Raw genomic sequence first — 22,566 nt, 5'->3', positions numbered from 1 at the left:
CAGAAATAGTCATCAATGTCAGTAAGGAGATTGAAATAAAATAAATTAGGAATTCGAGTTTTTTCTCTCTCCATATTTTCGAAAAGTTTTATTTTTTTAAAATATTTTTTTATTTTAAATAAAAAATTCAAAAAATATAAAACACAACACATGTCAATAATGTCGAAAATGTTAGATATTTATTTAAAATCTAAAATACTTTAGACACCTAAAATAAGCAAAAACTATAATTCGAATACTGGTCATTAAACCTTTAAAAAATAGAGGGACAAGTTTTATGCAAATAAAAGTAGAGGGACTGAATCTTCAGATATTGATAAGTTTATGGTTTACTTTAAAAAATTATCTATATATTTAAACCTAAACCCAATAATATTAATCCATAGCCCAAATCAATTATCCAAGACTGAACTAAACTAAAAACAACTCAACCCAAACCCAATTAACATTATTAAAATTAAATACAAAATAAAAATTAAATAAAAAAATAGATAAGAAAAAAGAATAAAAGATCAAATGCCTAAAACCCAAACCCTAATTCTTTGCACTCAGCGCATAAAACCTCACTCAGTATGTCGCACGTTTAGAAAACTAATACCCATCGTTTCATCTTCCGGTTCTTAGCTTTTGTGAACCTTTCATCGTCGGAGCTCTCAGCCTCTCATCGTCGGAGCTCTCAGCCTCTCATCGTCGACAGATCTCACTTTGGGCTCATCGTCAAAGCTATCATTCGTATGCACTAACCAATGAGTTCTTTTTTTTATTGTATTGATTAACTCGAGGTTTATTATCATATTAATTGTTGTTGGTTTCTATTTATGTATTTGGATTCTGTTTTTTATTTCGTTTGTAAGGCTACTATTGTTTTCTTTGTGTAAATTATACAAATGTTCTCGAGTTACTGTTCATTTTTTTGGTAATTTCTTTGGTTTTGTTTTAGTGTAATTATGTTAGTTAGCTTCTGTTTCATTTGTTCTTGTTCATGTTTTCATTATTATATAGAATTTCAGATTTATTTATATGATGTGTGTGTTGTTTGTTTTTTGTTGCTTTAATAATTATTTTTCTTCTTTTTTTTCCAAAGCTTGTCGGCTCTACTCTTAGGATGTTTTCAATTAAGAATAAATTGTTGCTGTTTAGGGATTGGCTCGTAAACCTTTGCTCAATGGGTGTTTGATTCTTTTTCTTTTTCAGAATTTCAAACGAGAGGAAAATGAGTATGATATCTCAAAATGCAGTGTCTAGAAACAGAGTGAAGGCTAAAAGGGATGATGAAGTGCTCTCAAATCATGGAGATAGCAAAGATCCGGAGAATGGGTTGGAATCTGATTCCAAAATCTTAAAGTTGAAAAAGAGAAAGAAAGAAAAAGAAAACCAGATTGAGCATGAGCAGGAGAAAGAAATGAAAAAGCTTGAGAATTTCCTTTTTGGATCTATTTATTCCCCTGTTGAATTTGGGAAAGAGGCTGAGGAAAACGCACAAGCTGTCATTGCTGAAGATGGTTCTGCCTTGTTCTTTTTGGACAATTCTCCGAACGATGTGGAATTGTCCAAGGAAAGTGATAACGAGGAGAAGATTGGTAACAGGAGGAAAGTGGTTTGGGTGGATGAGGAGGAGGAAAGAACTGCGATAAACATAGCTAAGGTTAATAGGTTGAGGAAGCTGAGGAAGGAAGACGGTGAGAGTGTGATTTCTGGTTCTGAGTATGTTTCGCGATTGAGGGCTCAACATGCTAAGCTGAACCCTGGAACAGAGTGGGCCGATCTAGATTCAGGGTTAAGGAATGATCGTAGTTATGATAACGAATCATCTGATGAAGAAAAGGGTGTAGTGCCTGCCTCTGGTTATGGAAATGGTGAAGTTGTTGATGATATTCTTAGAACAAATGAAGATCTGGTGGTTAAGAGTAGGGTTAAATTGTTGCCAGGGCTTCTTGAGTACTCAAGACTAGTGGATGCAAATGTTGAGGAATCTTCCAACGGTCCAATAAATTCAGTTCAGTTCCATAGGAATGCTCAGTTACTTCTTGCTGCTGGATTGGATCGGAGGATCAGGTTTTTCCAGATTGATGGTAAACGGAATACCAAAATACAAAGTGTTTTTCTTGAAGATTGTCCTGTTCGTAAAGCATCTTTCTTACCTGATGGTTCCAAGGTCATTATAGCAGGAAGGAGGAAGTTCTTCTACTGTTTTGATTTGGTGAAAGCAAAAGTCGATAAGATAGGGCCATTGGTTGGTAGGGAGGAAAAAAGCTTGGAAGTTTTTGAGATTTCCCGGGATTCTAGTACGATTGCATTTTTGGGGAATGAAGGCTATATATTGTTGGTTTCATCCAAAACAAAGGAACTGATTGGAACACTTAAGATGAATGGAACAGTCCGCTCTCTAGCTTTCGCTGATGATGGGAATCAATTATTGAGCTCCGGTGGCGATGGAGAGGTCTACCATTGGGACTTGAGAACAAGAACATGCTTCCATAAGGCTGTCGATGAAGGCTGCATTAATGGTACGGCTCTTTGTACATCACCAAATGGAAGAATGTTTGCAGCTGGTTCCGACAGTGGGATAGTGAACATATACAACAGGGATGAATTTTTGGGAGGCAAAAGAAAACCGATCAAGACTGTTGAGAATTTGACCACCAAAGTCGATTTTATGAAGTTCAATAGTGATGCTCAAATACTGGCCATCTGTTCTACCATGAAGAAAAACAGTTTAAAACTGATGCATGTACCATCATTTACAGTATACTCTAATTGGCCTCCACTGAATAAGAACTTACATTATCCTCGCTGTCTGGATTTCAGTCCTGGTGGCGGTTTCATGGCAGTTGGAAATGCTGCTGGCAAAGTGCTATTATACAAGTTGCATCATTACAATCATGCCTAGAGTGGATCTTCACCTCTCTAATTCATTTGAAGCATCGTGTAGTCTTGTAAGGTGAGTGCATTCTGCTGCAATATTAGTTTCACCCTTTCGCGATATCATTCAAAAGGTACCGCCATATCCGATGGCTGAACAACATTTTCCTTTTTTGATGTTTTGGTTTTTTCCATTTAGCTTCGATTTTGGATACAATAGCTTAAAACAGGTTCTTATAGTGTGTGAACTTATTGGTATTTTCTAGTTTTTTTTCCTTCTCTGATGTAATGTCGCTTAATGGTATCTTCTTTTAACAATTTTGGCATGCATCATTGAATAATTTGGAAACTTCTTTTTTCGCATCATCTCCCCCATAATTTTGTCGTTGTTAACCGACTGAGGTTGATAAAAGGATTGGCAGGTTGTTTATGATTTCTGATTAAAATTTGTGAAATATAATTGTATCCAGTCAACCGGATATCTGGGCGAGAACCCGGCGAATGTTCAATGAACAAGCTTGAGTCTGTTCTTTGCCTAATGGAATCATGGGTGCTCAAATGCTTGGCCCATGCTAAGCAGTGCTGGAATACTGCCGTTTTGCTTTGGCCATTGTCTGTAAATACAAAAGATCATTTCTTCATCGGTAATGGTATCTAATAAGGAGGCATTGTAATCTAGATGAAAAAGTGGACGAAAAGTTTACAATGCCATTACCTTGTAAGTTCAAAAGCTCTAAATTACTTCTCAATCAACTCGTTGTTCTCTTTTTCCTTCAAGTTTCTCCAATTTCTATGACTTAAGGATTTGGGAAGAATCTTTTAAAGTCATTGATCACGCGCAAATACTATCATGCACGGTTATTTAAACAAAATTTTCAAGGAAAATAATAGTTCTTTAATAGTCAAATTCTCAAACCTTCAAAGGAAATAAGAAGAAAGAAGAGGGAGGAGAAAGTTGAAGGAGATGACAATATTAGCTCACTCTTTTTATCTCTTGAAACTACGTCTAAGGATGAATCTCGAACAAAACGTCGTACACTGAAATATGTTTGAAATACATCACTAATGTGATATATTTAAATACGTTATTAAATAAATTATATTTATTTAAAAAATATTAAAAATGTTTATTCATTTCTATTAAAAATCATGATTAATATAAGAGCTTAATTTTATTTTAAAATTAAACTAAAAATCATTTATCGTCAAATTCCATCCCCAAATTAGTGATCGTAAAGAATTTATATAAGGTATGCGATCAATTATAGGAACAAACGTAAGAATTTATGATAAGGGTACGAACTTAAAAAATTATATTAAAAATTTAGGTATTTCTTACATAGATTAAGCATGCTTCTAACATTTTGAATTTTATACACGAATTCTTCTATCTCAAGCTTAGATTGGTATCAAATATAATTACATTAGGATTAAAATTAAATTTTTATAGGGAATTAATCACGGAGACGTCCTTAAAATTTTTAATATTTTTTTAATAAAAACAAGTTATTTAATAATTTATTTTATTATATCACATTAGTAGTGTATTTAGACGTGCGGCGTTCACCTTAAAATTTTATACGAGCAGATGTCATTCCTACCAAGATTATCGGGGAAAATTTGAGCGACAGGAATATTTTCATGAAGCTTGGTTTCGAAACACTAAAGTGATCGCCACCATCCATTAAGGCAATCAATCTCTCATCAGTCATCACAATCGATGGCTATCGATTACATAAACTTCCTTAATGCACCAAAGATGTTGAATTGTTCAAACAGCTTCCATTTTCTCTCATTTTTCCCCAGCAGAAATTCCTGCATTGCTTTCCCTTTTGGATGATCCCAGGTGTTCTTTGCCTGTTCTGTGTTTTTGTTTCTGCATGAAACATATATAGAACTATATAAGCAGTAAAACGTTAATGGAGAAGCCGATGACTGGAAAATGTCCTTGCAGAAGCCAATCCTGGTACATTGTTTTCATCTCTTTTTTCATATGGTTCACACTGTTTTACCTGTATTCTTCGTCTATAACATTTGTGAGAAGGGGAGATAGTTTCCTAGACAACAATCGAACCGGTTTTATCGGTTCATCCGAGTCTTTACATGATAAGGCCATTGATGAAAGAAAGCCTATTAAGTTTTATATCGACAGGGATATTGATATCGATCGGTTAATTGCTTCGTTGATGTCTGACAATAATGAAACTGAAACGTTCGAGACAATCACTGGCAAACTGCTTGAAGAAGAATTGAGAAATGCAAAGAATGACAACCGAGGCAGGAGGGAAAGAGCCAGGCCCAGGCGTATCAGGAGACGAAACAGGATTAAACCTGCTGCTGCTGCTGCTGCCGCAGCTGCTGCTTTAGCCAAAATCATTGGACAAAAGATAAACAAAGTTGTTCCAGAACCAAAGAAACATAATGTGGTAAAATCCGAACCTCTGCCATCGTCGTGTTCAGGTCGATACATATTCATTCATGATATCCCCAGGAAATTTAACCAAGACTTGCTGGATAACTGCAAGTCACTTAGTGTATGGACAAATATGTGTGAGTCTGCATTAAACTTAGGTCTAGGCTCCCCTCTTCCAAGAAACGAAAAGATTTTTTGAAAACGGGCTGGTTTTCGACGAACCAGTTCTTATTAGAAGTCATTTTCCACAACAGGATGAAGCAGTACAAGTGTTTAACTAACGATCCATCATTGGCTTCGGCAATCTACGTTCCATACTATGCAGGCCTTGATGTTGGTCATTACCTTTGGGACCGTATTGGTTTTAGGAGAGACCATGATGCGGCGGAGCTTGTCAAGTGGCTTGCAGGTAGACCTGAATGGGAAAAAATGTCGGGTCGAGATCATTTCCTGGTTGCTGGAAGAATCAGTTGGGATTTCAGGAGGGACCCCAAAAATGTGTCTGATTGGGGCAACGGATTCCTGAATTTCCCCGAATCGAAGAACATGACAATGCTGGTGATCGAGTCAAGTCCTTGGAAAAACAATGACTTTGCGATACCTCATCCTACGTATTTCCACCCTTTGAAATATGATGATGTGTTTCAATGGCAGAACAAAATGAGAAGACTGAAGAGGCCGTTGTTGTTTTCTTTCGCAGGTGCACGAAGGCCCAATCGAGACAAGTCTATCCACAACGAAATTATCAATCAGTGCCTAGCTTCAAGGAAGAAATGCAGGTTCCTAGAATGTGATGATCAAAGCCAGAGGTGCCACAAGGAAAAAACTTTGATGAAGTTGTATCAAAGTTCCATCTTTATTCGATTCGATATTGTCTGGTTGCATTCCAGTTTTCTTCCATCCAGGTTCAGCATATGTTCAATATATATGGCATTTCCCCAAGGATTATACGCAATACTCGGTGTTGATACCATCCAATGCAGTTAAATCCGGCAACGCCAACATCGAAAAACTATCGCAAAGAATCCCAAGAGAGAAAAGAGAAGCAATGAGGGACGAGGTCGTACAGCTGATTCCGAGTGTGATCTAAGCAGATCTTGCATCGAAATTGGAAACAATCGAAGATGCATTCGATCTCACAGTTAAGGGAGTTGTTGACAGAGTCGAAATGATTAGGAAGCAAAAGAAAGATGGGAAAGAAGTGAACTCCGAATTCCCTGAACAAGAGTCTTGGAAGTACTTCACATTCGTGAAACTAGGAGGCCATGAATGGGATCATTTCTTCTCAAAAAAACTTGGGAAACACGGCACATGAATCCGGAAAGAAATGAGGTAAAACTTGAAGGGCCTCCTATGAATGAGATGCAGCTTTTCCTTTCAGTTCTAGCTCCTGAATATCCATGTATTAGCATAACAAACTTGAAGTAGAAGCAACTGTGAATCTTTTCTTCTGCTTATTGTAAATAGCAGTGATAGAAACCCAGATTTGCTACGTACCACTTGTTGAAAGTGGCTACAACGACCAACTACATTCCATTTTTCTTTGTTTTCTTCAAACTGTCTTTTTCATTTTGTTTGATTGGTTGCTATTTTCAATGAATGGTGACTCTTTCAATAGATTTATGTTTTTGATTGATGCATGGTTGCTAATGTGTCTTTAGACATGATCTTACCACAAATCTTGTTAAATGGTATGAGAAATTGGGTAATAAAATTAAGGGCGTAAATCAACGATAGATTCAATGAACTGTTATGTTCTCTTATTAAGCTAAATAAACGAGTATGATTTTTTTTATATTCATTTAATTAACAAAAGAACACGAACAAATGTATGTTCGTTTCATTTATGTTCACAAACAAGCTTATTTATTGGCTCGTTTATTGACTCATTCATAAGTTTGTATACTTGGTTTTCCCTTTCCTTTGTATTTTTACATTTTAAATATTAATGAATGTATAGACTAAATTGAACACGGATTGAACTTTAGAGTTCAAATTGTAAAGCTTAAGGAGATAACGACTAGTGGTGTAATTTCACTATTTTTTGAACATATAAACAAATGGACGAAACGAACATTTTTGCAAATATTAAATAAATATATTAGTGAACCTTAATGGAACGTGCTGAAGAATGTTAAATGAACATTCACGAACACTAAACAAGCTAAGCACGAAATCATCAAAATTAAATAAACAAACACGAGTATGATATTAAAAATTTAAACAAACTGATCATAAACACCTTTAAAAATAAATAAATTAATACAAACACATCGTTCAAAACCAGTTTATTTACACTAATGAATAAAATAGGCGAAAGAAGTTGATAAAAGGAACCAACATCATTGTTTCTTTTAATTTTGCTTTCGACAAAACAATCAGTCTTCATTACTCGATCATTCAAGACCTCCAATGAAATTGCAATCTGAAGTCTAAATCAAACCTATATTGAAATACTAAAGTGGTTTTATTTTTATGGATTTTACCTATTTATTTTTGGGTAAACTACGCATTAACTACCCATCTTTCATTTCGTTTGTACTTTGATTATCTAACTTTCAAAAATTTAATTTTATTACTTAACTTTTGAATTCATTTTTTTGTTACCCAACCATTAATTGAGTAACAACAGTAACAAAGCACAACTATCGAATTCAGCTTGTGGTGGTTCGAATGTAGAGTGTCTTTGAAGAGTTTGTCACATGGGTGGAGTCCCCATCGGTCATTTTGACTAAATATGATTGAATACTCATAAGTTTGATATGCGTCTAAATTAAGATCATGGTAGAATTTGCTTATATATGGAGAATGTTGAAACACCCGAAGATGTCTAAAGTTGGTACCTAAAAGGGTAATATTGTCTCTAAAAAATGCTATGGCATTATGGTTAGTTATTTAGGGTCTGTTTGTTTGGCTGTAATTAGTTTTTTGGAAAATGAATTACATTTAAAAATGTTGTATGATGTTTGGAAGATGTTGTTTAAATCTTTTAATATTAAATATTATTCATTATTAATAATTTAATAATATTATTTCTATGAAATTAATAAATAATATAGATTTTATTAATAATTTATTATATATTATTAAAATAAAAATATAATATCTTATATTATTATAATATAATTAATTATTTTATTATAATATTAAATATATATTATATTATTAAAAATATTAATAAATATATTTTAATATTTTAATAATTAATATTTTGATTAAAATGATATTAAAATATTTTATCTGTTGACCAGAAAAATGTTTTACGTTGACCAACCAGTTTTCCTCCAACCAAACACAGGAAAACATTTTTCGAAAAACGAATTACGTGAAACAAACACGGGATACATAAGACAATAAACAAATGATGACATGGAAACAAAAATAATGCAAAATAAACAATCAAGCAATGAAATGGATTACGAATGGTTTATGCTTGTGGTTTGAAATTTTCTAAGAAGCTAAATTAGAGCCAAATTGAAATTAAGTAAATAATTAAAGTCAAATTTTTAATCAATTTCAATTTTGAGGACCTAAGTGAAAGTGTTCTCAAAATATAGGGCCAAAATGTGAAATCTAAAACTTTAAAATAGACCTAATTGAAACCAATTGTGAAGTTAAGGCCAAGACCAAATTAAACTAATATGAATGAAGGACCTAATCGCAAGTTCCCTAAATGTGACATGACTAAAATGAAATAAATAAGAAATCATGTAAATAGGGACTAAATTGAATTAAATGCAAATGAAGGGGTGTTGAATGCAATTAAACAAAAAAATTATAAATCAATTTAACTCTCGAACTCAACTTAAAAACAAATTAAATCATTTATAACGTTATCAGTCACCATGGACCGTCACATCAACACTATTAATATTTAAAATAAAATTATAAATTATGATATTAATATTATAGCGGTGAACGACAAAAATTATTAATTAAAGATTCATATGAATTTTTTTAAAAATTTAAAAATCACATTAAATAAAAAATAATTCGAAGGTCAGGTCGATTCCCTAACAATTTTTTTTAACCATTAAATTTCTTTTTTCTTGGACATAGACGGTGGTAACAAAATCCAGAAGCAATGAGCAAAGAGGGAGGAATATATAATATGAGCCAGTGAAGCAGATATTTAAGCTCCACAAAACAATCACCATTCACAGCTTCTGAAGCCATAAAAATTTCCCCTCAAATCCCCAATACCAATAATTCCCTTTTCGTGGTCTCAAAACCATTTCCAGCTTCCCGTTTCCACACGCCAAATGTTCGCCTTGCCACGGCAGTTGTAATATACCCGCTACTGTTTCATGGCCAGCATGTCCCATTCCATTAGACCTCGCTTCATCGGAGGTTCCTCCGTTGTAAACCTACCCTTAGCCCGGACCAAACAACATCCGTTCTCGGTTCGCGTCTGGGGTTTCTCCGCCAGCGAGAGCCAAGGTTTCACCACCGCCAAGGAGGAAGGACCTTCTTGCCTATTCGTTGGCCCCATCGAAACCGCCAGTCAAGAAACCTTAGAAGCCCTTTATCGCCAAGTAAGAAACCTTATTTAATTTCTCTAATTTCAACAATTAAGAAATTGTTTACTGAAGTAATTAAAAACTGTTCTTGGAAATTATTAGGCACGAGATGCATATTACAGTGGACAGCCTTTGATTGTCGATGACATGTTTGATAGAGTAGAGGTAACTAACTTTGTGTAAATTTTGAATCTTTTATCAGCAAGCTATTTTTTTCTTAATTTAATTTTGACTGATACATAGTAAAGGTTTTTGCTTTTATATACAGTTAAAGCTACGTAGGTATGGTTCTAAATCTGTTGTTAAGTACCCTCGGTGCAGTATAAGGCGACATTCTACTTATGCAGATGCAGAGGTAATTCTTTTATGGATCATGTGTTTGTTCTATACATCATTGTTGTCTGGTTCTTATGCATATTCAATGCTTTTGGTTCATCTTATACGTATATCTGCTTAAGCCTAATACAAGTAAAACTAAAAACAAAACCCACTTATATTATATAGAACCCTGATTTGTTAATCTTATACTTATATATAATGCGTTAAAGGTCTTATATGATACGTCTGTATATGCTGAATGAGTTGCCGAAGTGGATTTTCAATAAGTTGTATTGTTATGTTGTTGGCAAATGGTGGTTAGGATCAGTGGTATGTTTTCTTTTCATTTTTGCTTGTTCTGGTTGAATATTGAGCTTTTTCTTGGATGTAGGGCAGGAAGATTTGTCGCAAAGTTTGGCATTAGCGAGCATATGGATCCTGATTTTTGCATTTGGCTGTACTTTGTGCCTTGTTCCTATCATTTACACAATTAGTTTAGCATATCAAGATCCATTCAGTTCAGATATGCCCTATGACAGCCAAGCAGCCAACTTCGAGTTTCTTTCCACTGTTAATGGCATTCTCTTTATGGGCATTGGGTTCGTGACTGGCTATCCACTTGCATCAGCTGCTGGTAAGAGTTCTAACATATTGATATTTATTTGGCTTTTGACGCTACTTTGGAGTCACTCTAATTCGTTCTTTCTCCAGTTCGGGTGCTTCAAAGATTGCGGAGAAATGATTTGGTAGCTCTGAAGGGGGCATGCCCTAATTGCGGGGAGGAGGTGAATCCTAACAATTTTTTTATCTTGCGTTTATTTTATGTTTCAGAAATCAGAAAGCACCATATCCTTTTTTGTCTTGACCTAGTCATTAGTAGCTTCTCCTAGAAGCCTAACCACTGTGAGGATTCCTGTTTGTCTTAACTGATTTATCATTTTCATGTAGGTATTTGCATTTGTGAAATCAGAAAAATTCGATGGTTCCCCCCACAGAGAGCAGAGTGTCATGTCTGTGATAGCACTCTAGAGTTTGGTGCTAAGACTGAGGTAATGTAGCCTGCTTACATTTGATACCTGAATGGTATTTTCTAGTCATGTTCTTTAACTCATTTAAATAGGGCCTAAGAAGGTAGTCAAGCTTTAGCAATAGAATACGGGTGAGTTTTCATGTATGTGTATTCAGACCTCTTCATGTTTTTTCTTAGAAATGCCTTGATAGAACTGCTTATATATCATCACATTTTAAGTTTTACAGGATTTATTTATATGTTTCCTAGTTTTTTTTTAGTGTTTAAATCACTTGAATCAGCATTCAGTTTTAGTCCTTGTTTTCATAATATTTTGTATGATCACATAGGGAATACCAAATGGTGAAACTATTCAGCTATTTTGATTGGGTTGTTGACCAGTACATTGTGGTTTTGCAGCAATCTGTGTCTAGACTTGGGAGAAAATGGGTATATGGTCGTATTTATCTCGTTTCACGAAGAGGTAGAAGTCGGAGATGGATGTGAGCCATCCATCTGCAATGCGTACACAAACATAACTGTTAATAGAAGCATGATTCTTCTCTTCAATTTTCAGTTTCTTTTTGCAGGAAATAAATCGACTACTGGACTTGTTATACTGCAGAATGAAGTATAATGAGACTCTTGAAAGTTATTTGTGTAGAAGACTTCACTATCTTAATATGAAAAATAAATGGTTATATTTTGCTGTTGGAGAATGTTATTGTAGTACGAAACAGCGATCCCCAGCTTAAGACGTTACCATCATTCAAACCTAGCTTTGATGATCTGCAAAATCAAAATCGTACAAGATGAATGTAAACGGTAATGGCTATCGACATTTTCTCGAGATATTGAGAGATGTATATATACATCTAGATTAAAAATAAATGTAATAAAACACGTAAAAAATAAAATTTAATCAAATACATACATAATAAATGTTTAAAATAAAACAAAATTTTGACATATTTCTTTAATTTTTATTTTGTATTTATCATATTATTCCGTAGTAAGTATTAAAAAAATTAAAATCGTAATAAAAAAAATTAAATTTATACTAATGTAATTATGCATAAAAGGGAACAACATTTTTAAAATAACTTGGTTGTTTAGAAAATATTTCTGTGAAAACGTTATCATAGAGTTTTGTTCTCTTATTTTAAATGTATGAAATTTGGACATTGTGTTAAATTTTAGGGCAATGTTCATTATTGTGAATGTATTAATTAAGATAATAAATTGCAAAATATAATAATCATGTATTATTAATTGGGATAGTACTAACATTTTCATTTTCTAATAGTACTTTCCTACGCCAGCATACTTTTCCAGTTTATACAAAAGCTTAAGTAGATCATCGTTCAAGCTAAGTATTGACATTTAACTTTTAATATGAGTCCCCAAGGAAATTTTGTTTTTGCCACAAAAAGAATGCATATCAAGGAGATGAGGCTTGCATTAGTTATATTGTGTAGAATGAGGTGAAAATCTAAAAAATTTCGTCTAATTTAACATTAAAAATCGACGAAAATGAGTGCGATTGAAAATGTTATAAAAACTATAATATTTTAAGTTGAAAACAACCTAAATTTATTAGGTTTTTTGATAACATTTTTTATCGCACTCATTTCCGCTATTTTTCAGCCATAAATTATTAAATTGTACCACAAAATCTGAATGAGTATTCAATCAAATGCTCCTTTAACATGATATGGTGCAAGCATTATCAGTTTATCCAAAATTCATTGCCTTGGTTTTTAAAATTAGGGATGGACGTAGAATCTTATATTAGAGAATAAATTTATAAACTTCTAAGAGATGACACTTATAAAATTTTAATGAATAAAAATAAATTTTCAATCGAAAATAAAAAATATGAATTTATAATTTTTAAAAAATATATGAATACTCATATCCTTAAACATTCCATATAAAAAAATATATGTATAGAAAATGTGGATTATAAAATATATTATTTTTAAATCTATTAAGTGACCTCAGTGATAAAAGATTATGTTGTTATTCCTAAAGATCATAGGTTCGAACAGTTGCGTCAGGGTGTGTGCGTGTTGTTAATTGGTTAAAATATTTTTAACAGATCATACCTTATAATCATGTTAGACTATTAAAAAAATCAAATCAAAGAATTGTAATTTTTATGATTTTTTTAAGGATCATTTTGCTTGTTTTTTTTCTACAAAAGGAAGGTTATTTTATTTTTTGAGCATGCCAAAGCATATATTAATTGAGTTCTATTTTTTAACTCGAGTGTATGAATATGGAAGTAATATGTTTTTTTGAAGATGACATTCATTTCAGGATTGCACTAATGTAATCAGGATAAATTATTTTTAAGATAATAATTTTTACTATAATATAACAAATTAATTTGTTAATTATTTTTCATTTAATTATTTTTAAGTCACTTCTAATATTTTATCTTACATAATATAATTTTACCAATATTTAAAAATAATTTACTGTTGTTAAAACTTGAATTTCAGAATTCAATCTGTCATGGAGCATGTAGGAGAAAAATAAAGGAGGTGCATGTTAATGGTCAACCAGTGTTTCTAGAGATCACATGGAGGAGATCATGGTTTTCAGAACTGGATCGGTCTGCGAACTGGTCGTGCTACTGGTTCAACCAGTCGTAAGAATCGGAAGACGTCATAATTATTTAAAGAATTAATTAAAAAAATTTAGGTTGAACCGGTTCACGGTCCGGTTCGACCGATTCAAAGCCGGTTCGAACGATTCCTTGCGATTCACTAGAACTGATTCAACCGGGGTATAATGGATCGGACCAGGCAGCGGTTCTCGGTTGAACCGGCCGGTCCGGTCCGGTTTTGAAAACAATGCTTTGGCATGCTCAAAAAATAAAATAACCTTCCTTTTGTAGAAAATCAGGTGACAAATCACGGAATAATATATATATATATATATATATATTTATTTATATAGGGTAAGTACAAAATAATATTTGTTGATAGATTCAACTTTTGTATACGTAGTGTTCGAACTCAAGACACCAAAAAATTAACAACAATTCCTTCTAACCATAAACTATTAACTTCAATAATAATCGACAAAGGCCATATTCAATCATCTCATCAATAATATATAACATTTCTCGATCTCATCTAACATCGAATATATATATATGTATCATTATTAACACCACATAAATATACACTTTATTTATCTTGCTACTAAGTTCATTTAAATAAATATTTAAAGTCGAGTAGTTAAATATATCGTATATGTATATAAGCGATCGCCACTAAGACCATACAAGCAATCACACTTATTTCACTAAGGTATACAAGTAATTTCCACTTACACTACTAAAGATAACTACAACATCCTTACGCCACCAAGGTCGATATGCAAATTATTCATTCTATGCGTTTGAACCATCGGTTCTAGTCAACTAATCTTATAGAGATATTTTTTAACTTTACTCTTTTAAACGTATTTAACTTTACTCTTTTAAACGTATTTTAACTTTAACCAATTTTGAGTATCATTAACCAAACTTTATTGACAGTAACGATACCCTCGCTCAGATATCAATATCTAACCTTTGAATATCGACAATTTTATTGGGTATCAATATAAATTAAGCCTCGAAATGAAACTAATACCACATGGTATCAATATCCTCATATGAGTATCAATATCAAGCCTAAGAGTATCCACTGTCCACATGGTATCAATATCCTCATATGAGTATCAATATCAAGCCTAAGAGTATCGATAATCATCTTGAATATCGATAATGATTTCAGGTTTAAAATGAATTTAATTATCATGAGTATCGGTACTCCCATATAAATATTGATACTTAACCCTTGAATATCGATACTAATTTCAGCCTCGATGTTCAAATAAATTTACCATTATCGGCACCATATAACTCAATATTGAAAGAATAATATTGATAACCTTTGAACGTAATATCTATGCTCCTCTCTAAAAAATATTCATATTTCTACTCTCATTCAAAGAGTAATGATAACACCTAAATGATATCAATACTATAATAAAAAATAATATCTTTTTATGCTCGGAAAGCACTCATAAATCTCCTCTACACATTATCATTAAGGTCATACTTCATATTTATGGTACAAGGAGATTCTATGTATTCATTTAACAGTAGGAAAATTTATATTTAACAATAAATTTATCATTCAGATCACGAAACATGCATATCACAGACATACTTTACTACCACAACACTCTCTATGTTTCCCAACTTACCTAGCACAATATGAATTGATTTTCATCGAATCTGATTTATATATATGGTGTTTGAACTCGTATTAAATTGTGTCAATATAAATACGACATCTTAAACTACCATATCATGATAAATATTGATATCATAGTTGAATAATAAAAGAAGAAAAAAACTCATCATTGATAAAGAATATTCTTTGATGTTTTTCTTTTTCATATTTTGATGGGACAAAATTCGTTTTTTTTAACTAAAAAATTATCGCTTCGATGACAATATCAAGAACATGTTGAAGGTGAAAGAAAATTGTTGAAATGTCATAGTTCAATGCCTTGTAATGAAAGATCACGTAACCTGAAAAATGGAAGAATTGGATCATGTTGAACTCAATTTCTCATCTCAATAAATAAAATATTATATAACAGTTTTATCTTACAATTTTTTGTGTATACGAGAGTTTGATTAGACATGTTCAGACGTTCAATGAACATCATAAATAATTTCATCTCATCTAATTAGAGATAATATACATATCTTCTGTAGATGTAATTGTTCGAATTCATAGCCTCAAGAGAAAATAATACTTCATTTTGAAACTGACACTTCATAAATCTTAATGTTAAATAAATTTACATTCTAAATGACTTCAAATTATTTTTCCAAGCTTAAGCATGATATTCTTTGAATAAATCTCTTATAGAATAACGTATACTATCTTATAGCGGTAATTGAATCTAATCTTTTAAGAAGAATAATATTTTTTTTATTATTGAAACTACTCAATGGATTAGATTAATTTGATTTTTACTTTTCGATTAATATAAGATGATTATAAGATAATATACGTTCAAAATTCTCTTAATCAATTGACAATGAACGTAAACACACTCTACAAACGTCATTGTTCAAACTCATAATCTCTAAAGAGATCGATACTCCCTTTTATCGTTAAGAATTTTGAATACATGTCTGGTTGAAAGTCAGACTGACGTGGACTTTGGACGTGCACTACCCAATAAACCACGTGCTGGACAATCTGATGCTTGTTAGTACGAGAAAGGTTATCTTTGGGCTCTTTCTGAACCAGGCAATGCAGAAAAGAAAAAACTGAGCGAAAATATCTGGTAATATTGATAACTACTTCATCCAAGATGGAAGCCACACAGATTTGATCTTCAAATGCACCAATGCAGACACATTTCTTTCATTTTGCTTGTTTTCTTATACACCATACATTTACTTTTACCCAAATAAACCATGACCAATTAGAAAAGACGACGAATTTTACAAGCAAAAAAAAATAATAAAGCAAGAGAAAAGGGGTTTATTTTTTGTAGGGGGTAACCTTTACAGGTAAGCCCCGTTTAGGCACTGGAAAGGGACCATACTGGATCCCATCTTCTTCTCCCACAACTTGCCACCTGCAGACAAACATTCAAGGGTTTTAAGAACAAGTGCTCAAATTTTCAATGAAAATGGCAGCACCAACATCTCTGTATTTGTCAAAACAAATATGTACTGAAAACAACATTGATGGCAACATTTACTAAATATTCACAGTTATCCTCAAGCAGCCTCCATTTCAAAGAAACTGGGACCTATATATATATATATTAATCGGTAAAGTACACAAATGGTCCTCCAACTATAAGACATTATTCTGTTGAGTCCACCGACTATAGACGTTGCTTTGTTTAGTCCTCCAACTATTGAAAATTACAAATTGATCATCCGACTATTAATATATTCCAAACTCATCATTTTTCGTTAAAAAATTGACGTCGGTATGAGTTAAACGTTAACATGCATACTGTGATATAATAAAATTTGATCTTAGAATCTCAAACGACTATCATATTCCAGTTAGCATGTTAACGTCCAGCTCAAACGACCGTCAATTTTTTAATGAAAAAAAACAAGTTTGAAATATATGAACAGTCATGTGATCATTTTGTAACTTTCAATATAGTTGAGGGACTCAATAAAATAATGTCTTGTACTCGAAATATCATGTTGTAACTTTTAATAGTTAGAAAATCAATAAAACAATATCTTATAGTCGAGGGACCATTTGTGTATTTACTCTTTTTTTTTAAAATTTCCAAGTTTAGCGGATAATCAATTGAGAATAAACAAGTTTTCAAATCTATGATATTTCAGACAAATGAAGAATAGACGACAAAGAAGCAAATGGTGTGGCGTAGAACTTGCAGAACAAAGCTGTGGTTTCAAATGAGATCCATGTTCTGTATAGCTTGGGAAACCTACATGAATGTCTTGAAGCCATTCGATCCAAACCTAACAGCTGGCTAAAATCCGTCATCCTTTCATAATTAAATCTACGGACGAACGAATGCAGGATTTTATATTAAGAAAACTCGTTATCTTAATCTGTTGATTAGATTAGAGATACGAGGAAGGACAAGATCAGAGGATTCAATGGTTTTGAATCCTGATGTGGACATCAGATTGTCTCAGAAACATATGTCTCAAAACCATGGACGAGTCCCATTCTGTTTTGTAATAGTAGTTCATGATTAATAGAGGGTCCCGCCCATGTTTTCCAGGTTGTCAACTAAGCAAATTTGGTTTGGCATTTCTAGTTCCTCTATATCTTCATTTAACCTCGTTGAAAATCTTAAATTACTAACTTTTTAAAAGTAGAAATATTATATTTTTATAACAATTCAGTTAAATTTTATAATTATTTCGATTGCAATTTAAAAAATTATCGTTAAAAGATTTTCCATTATAATTGAAATTATTATCAACAATATATTTGAAAATAGACATGTAATATTTTAAATTAAAAATCCGTCATTGTGTAAATTCGTAGTTATAACTAAAACTATAATAAAATGTATAACATCTTTAGTTAAAATCTATAGTAAGTTAACCTTAAGTTAAACTACGATACAACAGTACTAACCTAAATTTTATCTGTCAGACTTTTTTACTATCTGTGTAAATTTTTAGTTATAACTAAAACTATTATAAAATATATAACATCTTTAATTGAAATCTATCGTAAATTAACCCTAAGTTAAACTGTAATACAACAGCACTAACCTAAATTTTATCTATCAGACTTTTCTATTATATAATCCAGCATTGTTTTTCTTTGTTAAACACGTATACACATACAACTGAGTTTGGATAAAAGTCTTAAAACGCTGCTTTTTTTTTCTTTCCAAAGGGTTTGGTATTGTCTTTCATGGAAAATGGTCAGATAATGTTGCGCATGTTAGCCACCTGTAAGGGTTACATACCTACCACTGTGGAAAACGTATCTTGAAATCGGATTCAAATATCCAATTTGATTTACAAAACTCGATGTGAAATAAAATTCGGGTCACCCTGTCGTGACTCGTGTGTGACCATTAATTTAAGGTTTTTAATTTAGAATTTTATTTTGTTATATAATTTTATAATAATTTTGATTTGATTTAAAATATTGTTTTGTTTAATCTAAAAAAATTAGATTGTTAATAATATCTCAATTATAATCGATTTTGTCTTTTTCTAACCTTATATTAATGAATTATATTTTAGATTTAAATGGGTGTCCCTTTTTCCCATATGTATGGGGTAAGTGGAGGTAAGATAATAGGCTACCCCCAACACTAGGTTGAGAGCAGCTTCCGTAAGAGACTTCCGAATTATGAAATGCCCTCCGTGGGACTCGATCCCACGACCTCAAGATTAAGAACCTTGTGCTCTATTAATAATTAAAAAGGGGTATTTTATAAGGACCACTTACATAGCCTAAAGAATGGGAGTGATTAAAAAGATTTCGAAAACGATGAGTTTTGATATGATTTATAGTATTAAAATTTTAAATAGGATTTTAAAGTAGGATAAATAGGATTTTAAAGTAGGATATTTAATCTTTTAAGGTTAAATTAAGATTAGATTTAAATAAAATTTATTTTTTCGTTCGAATATAATTACTGGATTATTATTCTTTAATTTTTTATACCATATATTTAGATTCTTATTAAAAAAAATATAGATGAAATATGATGGAACCAAATTGAGTTTATTTATTTTTAAAATTAAATTTAAAAAAATTGTATTAAAATTAAAATAAAATTACACTTCTATAATATGGAGATCGAAATCAAATAGACCAATCCAACGATTCCACTGCCTTCTATGCTAAGGAACACAAAGCAAGAGGACCGCTCTAAGTTACCCTATTTTGGTTAAGTGTTAAAATTAGTCCATAATATTTATTAAAAATAATCATTTTAATTTATATATATTTTTTAAAATATTTTAACTAACCAACATTTTATTTCAAGGTAAACAAATATTTAATATTTGACTTAATAATCACTTGACCCTCAATTTTTTCTAGAGTATTTTAACTCTCTACGTTCCATTTTTAGGATAGAAGAGTCCTTATTTTGGAGAGTTAATTGTTCGGTTTTCATGCACATAGGAGACTTTTTATCTCAAAGTAAAATGTTGTGATGAAATATTCCAAAAAAATAAAGATCAAAATGATTATTTAATAAATTATTAGGGGTTTTTTTGACATTATACCTTTTAGTTAACTACGAGTAGACAAAACACTTTAAACAAAATCTTTTATTTACACCAACCTACGTGGCTTAGTTTTTCATCTTACGTTTTCAAGAAGAAGAAATAATGACGATATTGTTGAGTTGGAGGATTAAAAACAAAAATAAATGGTGAAAAATGGGAACCTGTAAGTAGTGGTGAGATGGTGGAGAAGAACCAGCATCTCAAGCTTTGCCAGCTCACTACCTGGACAAGAGTGAACTCCATTGCCGAATGGAATAAAGGTGTTGGGTCTCGGTGCCACCTGCAAAACATCACCAAAACCAACAAAACTTCATCATATTTTCTTTTTCTGGTTTCGACCATCATTGTTTGAATAGTAAAAGTAAATATTATTATTCTTATAAGATTCGAATTCGAAAAATTACATTTATAAGTTTGTAAGGAGTGTATAAGGATAATTAGATAATGTTATTAAACTAAATTGCAGTGTTACTAGCCTACAAGATGAGCTCACGTGCTTCTGAAACTTGAAAGATTTCACGAACCGCTAGAGAAGACAAATGAAAAGGACGGAACAGGAAGAGCAAAAATCAGAGAAACCATTGATAACCTTATATTTGTGTCAAAACCGGATAGTGGATGACCCACTTCACGAATCTTGGTAAGGGATTCCAAGTGTTTCAATTTATAGATATGTCTTGTATGGAAAGTCAACAAATATTGGTGAGTAAAAATACCGTCTTTATAATCTTAAAATATCAGTTTTATTTTTGATAATTTATTTATTTTAATGCAAGGCCTCACCTCGAATCTTGAAGGGTCGAATTTTTCAGGTTGAGGAAAGAAATCTGCAGAATGATGAATGGTTCTGAAGAGAGGAAGAACTTTCCAACCTTTTGGGATATGATAGCCTTCAAGCTCAACATCTTTCACTGCTTCTCTGAACGTGAATGACAGAATACTTGCTCTTCTTAGTGTCTCTTGAATCACCTGTATTTCAGTTTAGTTAATTCAGATATTTCGGTTTAAACTTGTAGGAACCAAGTCACCTCAATAGTTAAAGAAATAATTGTTATCTTTAGAGGTCTCAAGTTCAATCAAAACATCTATTGGATGTTTAAACGTTCATTGTCAAGATGATAATGTACCCTGGTAGTCAATGGCATGTGCCTTGTATCATCCCACGCAAGCCTGCGGTTTTCTTCAATTATTTGCGTTGAATATCTTCTTGTTCTCTCTGAAACATATTATTGAAATTGAATATATATATGACTGCATTCTTTTCTATTTTTCTGGTGAAATGATCAAACATGAGCAAGCTGATGAGGAGAAAAAAATTACTGTGACGGCTTCTAGTAAATCTCCATTGTCATGCAAGTACTTTAAAACCCAGGTTAAAACGCTTGCAGTGGTGTCATGAGCAGCAAAGATAACTCCAATAACATTATCAGCAATCTGGGAATCACTGAGTTGATCAACCTTGTGGATTTTGGCCCCCAACAGATTTCCCAGTAACCCGCCTCCTGGTTTATCATTTTCTCTTCTTTCTTGTATCAATCTTCTCAGGGTCTCATTCAGCTGCTTCCTAGCCTTTTTTTTAAAAAAAAAACAGAAAGATTCATTGAGCAAGTTCATCTTGAAAGAATCTGAATGAAGAAAGAAAAAAAATTACCTTCATTGCTTTATGGAAAGGAGTTCCTGGAAGATCTATAGGCATGGAATTGTAACCCTTTTCCAGGCATTGATAGAGCTGCTTGATTCCATTGATCTCATTGTCTCGTTTATGACCAAAGGCAGAAATCATTGCCACATCAAAAGCGTACTAAACATACAAAAAAGAAAAACTAATGATGCTCCTCCATGCGGTGATTAAAAGACAAAAATAGTTAAAGAAACCGACATACTCTCTTCATTTCTTGCAAGGTGTTAATGGTGGTGTTCTCCCAAGTGGGTAAAAATCTGAAAACAATCTGTTCAATCTCTGAAACCGAGCCTCTAATCGCAGAGGGTAAAAGAGAAGCCTGGACCAACTTCTTCAACCTTGAATGATAAGCACCTTGGTGAAAGAATAGTGCCTCAGGCCCTATCATTTTCTCTTTGCTCGGTGGATACGTCGGCTTGAAAAGATGAGCCTGTGTCACCAGAACAATCCTCGCTGCCTCGGGGCTTGAAATCATCACACAAGGACACCCCAATATGTGAGTTTTGAATATATCCCCGTACCTAATAAAACAAATCAAAGCAAAAAGTTGGACTTGTTTCTTTCTTATTTCTATTAAGTTCCAATTACAAGTAAGGGTGGTATTTGTTTTTATGTATACCTTTTTTGCCTGTTGGCAAAGAAGGAATTTGGATTCTGAGTGTAAAGCTTGAGAGTCTCGCCAATATAAGGCCAACCCATTGAACCAGGAGGAAGAAGTTTACCCTTGAGGTGGTGGCGCCATTGATGAGTGGACAACAACAGCAGCAGCACCAACGACAACAACAAGAAGAAAGAGGGGAATAGAATTGTAGTAATAATGGGAAATGGGAAGAGAAGGAGTTGCATCTTAACTGCGGATGTATAAAATAGAATGGAAATAAGAAAGAGGACAAAGTTAAAGTGTGTATAGGGAGGGAAAGGTAGGGACTTATATAAGCTGTTCAACGCTTGAGCTGTCTTTCTATT

The 22,566-nt window shown here is 32.5% G+C and overlaps 2 protein-coding genes and 2 pseudogenes across 2 annotated transcripts; 3 read left to right on the top strand and 1 right to left on the bottom strand.

Moving 5' to 3' along the window:
• Positions 1-562: 562 nt before the first annotated feature.
• LOC120116333 (U3 small nucleolar RNA-associated protein 18 homolog) lies at positions 563-3,095 on the top strand. Its single transcript, XM_039136843.1, has 2 exons — positions 563-732; positions 1,195-3,095. Exon 2 carries the CDS (start codon positions 1,214-1,216, stop codon positions 2,888-2,890), a length of 1,677 nt encoding a protein of 558 aa, XP_038992774.1. The 5' UTR covers positions 563-732; positions 1,195-1,213; the 3' UTR covers positions 2,891-3,095.
• Positions 3,096-4,781: 1,686 nt separating this feature from the next.
• LOC120116301 lies at positions 4,782-6,628 on the top strand (annotated as a pseudogene).
• A 2,794-nt stretch (positions 6,629-9,422) lies between these two features.
• On the top strand, positions 9,423-11,828 carry LOC120116332 (annotated as a pseudogene).
• A 4,648-nt stretch (positions 11,829-16,476) lies between these two features.
• Positions 16,477-22,431, bottom strand: LOC120116330 (abscisic acid 8'-hydroxylase 2-like). The gene is given in 9 exon segments (XM_039136842.1): positions 16,477-16,789; positions 20,081-20,199; positions 20,703-20,888; positions 21,047-21,108; positions 21,111-21,135; positions 21,240-21,488; positions 21,571-21,720; positions 21,803-22,121; positions 22,220-22,431. Coding segments are annotated over 9 exon segments (1,287 nt in total). The 5' UTR covers positions 22,300-22,431; the 3' UTR covers positions 16,477-16,692.
• Positions 22,432-22,566: the final 135 nt, after the last annotated feature.

Source organism: Hibiscus syriacus, unplaced genomic scaffold (assembly GCF_006381635.1).
Source record: "Hibiscus syriacus cultivar Baekdansim isolate YM2019G1 unplaced genomic scaffold, ASM638163v2 tig00110293_pilon, whole genome shotgun sequence".
NCBI classification, from domain to species: Eukaryota; Viridiplantae; Streptophyta; class Magnoliopsida; order Malvales; family Malvaceae; genus Hibiscus; species Hibiscus syriacus.
Note: the sequence above shows the minus strand (reverse complement) of the source record. Positions and strands in the feature narration are given on the sequence as shown.